The sequence below is a fragment of the Euprymna scolopes genome, chromosome 40, assembly GCF_053919585.1.
Source record: "Euprymna scolopes isolate OS-2025 chromosome 40, ASM5391958v1, whole genome shotgun sequence".
NCBI lineage: Eukaryota > Metazoa > Mollusca > Cephalopoda > Sepiida > Sepiolidae > Euprymna > Euprymna scolopes.
Window position 1 is genome coordinate 9,789,910 of NC_136521.1, and position 3,306 is coordinate 9,793,215.

A 3,306-nucleotide genomic window follows, 5' to 3' on the forward strand; every position below is an offset into this window, starting at 1 on the left:
TTCCCTGTGCACCGGCCTTCTCACTATAAAATCTTCACACACAGGTCTGTTTTGCAACTTATCACCGATTACCAATCTGTCTAAGGCACACTCTTCAAGTCCTGCGGCGATGGAAACGTGGCGAAAGCAACAGGTGTAGGTGAGCACTGGCTGTTGTAGTCACAAACCTACACATAGGCGGTCCATGGGCAAGTGGTCGCTCTTTTCCCTGAGAGTTCGGCAGCACCTGTGGGCGACTGGGCAGCCTCTTTAGGATAGCACTGCCCACCCTCACATGAGGGAGGGGGTTAGAAAAGGTACCCCAAACAAATGCTTGCCCTTCTAGTTCTGGTCAGCTTACCGCGGTTGACGGACTCATTCACATAGCGGTCGAACAGCGAAATCACAGAAAAAAAATTATCGTCGGGACATGGAATGTTCGTATTTTGTTGTAGAGAGAGAGAAAGAAGAACAGCGTTCATCGTAAGGGAACTCCAGCGTTACCATATAGATATAGCAGCACTTAGCGAGACCCGGATTGCTGACGAGGGATATCTGAGAGAAGAGGGAGGTGGATACACCTTCTACTGGAAAGGAAAGCCGCAAACAGAAGACCGGATTCATGGTGTCGGGTTTGCCATCAAGACAGCTTTGCTGAAGAGCATGCCTGCGCTACCAGTTGGAATCAACGAGCGCCTCATGAAACTGCGCATTCCTCTCAGCAGGATCAGACATCTCCCAATCATCAGCGCTTACGCCCCTACACTCACAAGCCCAGATGATGTCAAGGAGAAGTTTTACGAACAATTTGACCAAGTCATCAGGTCAACCCCACCAAGCGACACACTAGTCACCGTTGGAGACTTTAATGCAAGGGTGAGAGGAGACTACAGCAGCTGGAAAGGCGTTCTGGGCAGACACGGAGTAGGCAAGGTCAATGGCAATGGTCTGCTTCTCAGCAAGTGTACAGAGCACAGTCTTTGCATCACCAACACCCTGTTAAGAATGGCAGACAAGTATAAGACCACCTGGATGCACCCAAGGTCAAGACACTGGCACATGATTGACTTCGTCATCGTCCGCCAACGAGACATCAAGGACGTCCGTGTGACCCGTGCCATGACAGGCGCTGAGGGCTGGACTAACTAAAGATTGGTCAGGGATATACTGACCCTACACATTGCGCCACCCCACGGAAACCGACCCAAAACTGTTAGACTATCCTCCTACAATGTTGCCAGGCTTAACGATCCATCCCATCAGGCACGATTCCAGCAAGTGCTAGATGAGAAACTCCAAGATCGTGTGACCACTGAAGGCAGCACAGAGAAATGAGCCTCTTTCAAGATAGCAGTAAATGAGACTGCAAAGGAAGTCCTCGGGGCAAAGACCAGAACCCATGAAGACTGGTTCAATGAGAACGACAAAGTGATCAGAGAAGCCATACATACCAAGAACAAAGCTCACATAGAATGGGTAAATGACCCGTCATCCATCTCCAAGCATGAAAAGTTCAAGGCCCTCAAGGCCAAAGTTCAGACCGATCTCTGAGCAATGCAGCATCAGTGGTGGCAGAACAAAGCATCTGAAGTCCAGCACTATGCTGATACTAATAACATCAAAATATTTTTCAGCTAATTAAAATCTGTTTTCGGCCCCTCTGCACCCGGCAGTGCTCCACTACTGTCGTAAGGACGGGAAGATGCTCATCAAGGACCAGGAGGGTATTAGCAGACGCTGGCAGGAGCATTTCAGCACTTTGCTGAACAGGCCCTCATCAGTTGATTCAAAGGCTCTGAATCAGATCTCCCAACAACCCATACAGGGTTCACTCGCAACCCCCCTACCATCGAGGAGATCAAGAAAGCGATCCACCAGACAACCTCTGGCAGAACATCGGGAAAGGATGGCATCCCTGCTGAGATCTACAAGGCAGTGGGCGCCAATGCTCTTGAGGCCTTCTGTGACGTCCTTCTGTCTGGGAGGAGGAGATAATGCCAGACGATTTTCGCGAAGCCCTAATCGTCTCCCTCTATAAGAACAAAGGAAGTAAGTCGGACTGCGGAAACTACAGCGGCATCTCCCTCCTCTCAATTGCTGGAAAGATCTTTGCACGAGTCATTTTTAACAGAATCATCACAGTTTCTGAAAAGACACTCCTGAGGCACAGTGCGGCTTTAGGCCTGGCAGGAATACTATGGACATGATCGTTGCCTTAAGACAACTTCAAGAGAAGTGCATTGAACAGAAAAAAAAACTCTCTACTCTGTATTCATCGACCTGATCAAAGTTTTGGACACTTTGGACAATCCTTGAGCGCATCGGATGTCCTCCAAAGTTTGTGTCAATGATCAGGCTCTTCCACGATGGAATGACTGGCCAGGTCCTCTCAAATGGTAATATCACAGACACTTTTACTGTCAGCAACATGCTTTTCAACATCTTTTTCACCTGTATGCTGTCCCATGCTGTCCAAGACTTGCAGAGGGGTGTCTAAATTCGTTACCGCTTGGATGCCTCCCTCGCTGACTTACGGAGACAAAAAGCTTGAAAATTCTCATCCAAGATGTTCTCTTTGCGGGTGACTGTGCACTAGTGGCCCATACAGAACAAGACTTGCAACAGATGCTGCCTCGTTTTTATGGGGCATCCAAGCTCTTCAGCTTGACAATCAGTCTTAGAAAGACGGAGGTGCTCCAGCAACCTGCACCATACTCCAACCCTTCTCGTTCCACCATAACCATTGACGATACACCACTTGCCAACGTGAATCACTTCAAATATCTGGGAAGCACCATATCTTGTGACGGCTCCTTGGACAGAGAGATTGACACCAGAATCAGCAAGGCAAGTCAGGTACTGGGAACACTTCGCAATCGAGTGCTCAGTGAACACAACATCCGCTTATCTACGAAGCTGAAGGTCTACAATGCTGTGGTCCTCCCCCCCCCCTGCTCTATGGTTGTGAGACGTGGACACTGTACCGCAGGCATATAAAGAAACTGGAGCTCTTCCAAATGCGAACTCTTCGCTCCATCCTGGGAATCAAATGGCAGGATCGCATCACCAATCTGAAGGTCCTTGACAAAGATAAGTCCACCAGTATAGAGGCCACCATCATCAAGACCCAACTTCATTGGGTTGGACACGTGATTCCAAAGGACGCATGTCGGATGCCTAAATGCCTGATGTACGGAGAGCTCCAGGCCGGCAAAAGAAACTAAGGTCGACCGAAACTGCGGTATAAAGACACTGTTAAAGCCAATCTGCAATGGTGTCGTATCAAACCGGGAGACCTAGAGGGACATGCTATGGACAGACCAAACT

At 49.0% G+C, this 3,306-nt stretch overlaps 1 protein-coding gene across 1 annotated transcript; it reads left to right on the plus strand.

The window, feature by feature from the left end:
* The first annotated feature begins 642 nt into the window (after positions 1-642).
* On the plus strand, positions 643-1,128 carry LOC145265303 (protein CFDP2-like). Its single transcript, XM_080121079.1, has one exon. The coding sequence runs from the start codon at positions 643-645 to the stop codon at positions 1,126-1,128; it is 486 nt and encodes a 161-aa protein (XP_079977205.1).
* The last annotated feature ends 2,178 nt before the right edge of the window (positions 1,129-3,306 follow it).

What these genes read in the sequence shown, in the direction of transcription:
- LOC145265303 (XM_080121079.1), top strand. Translation starts at nt 643, where the DNA reads ATGCCTGCGCTACCAGTTGGAATCAACGAGCGCCTCATGAAACTGCGC.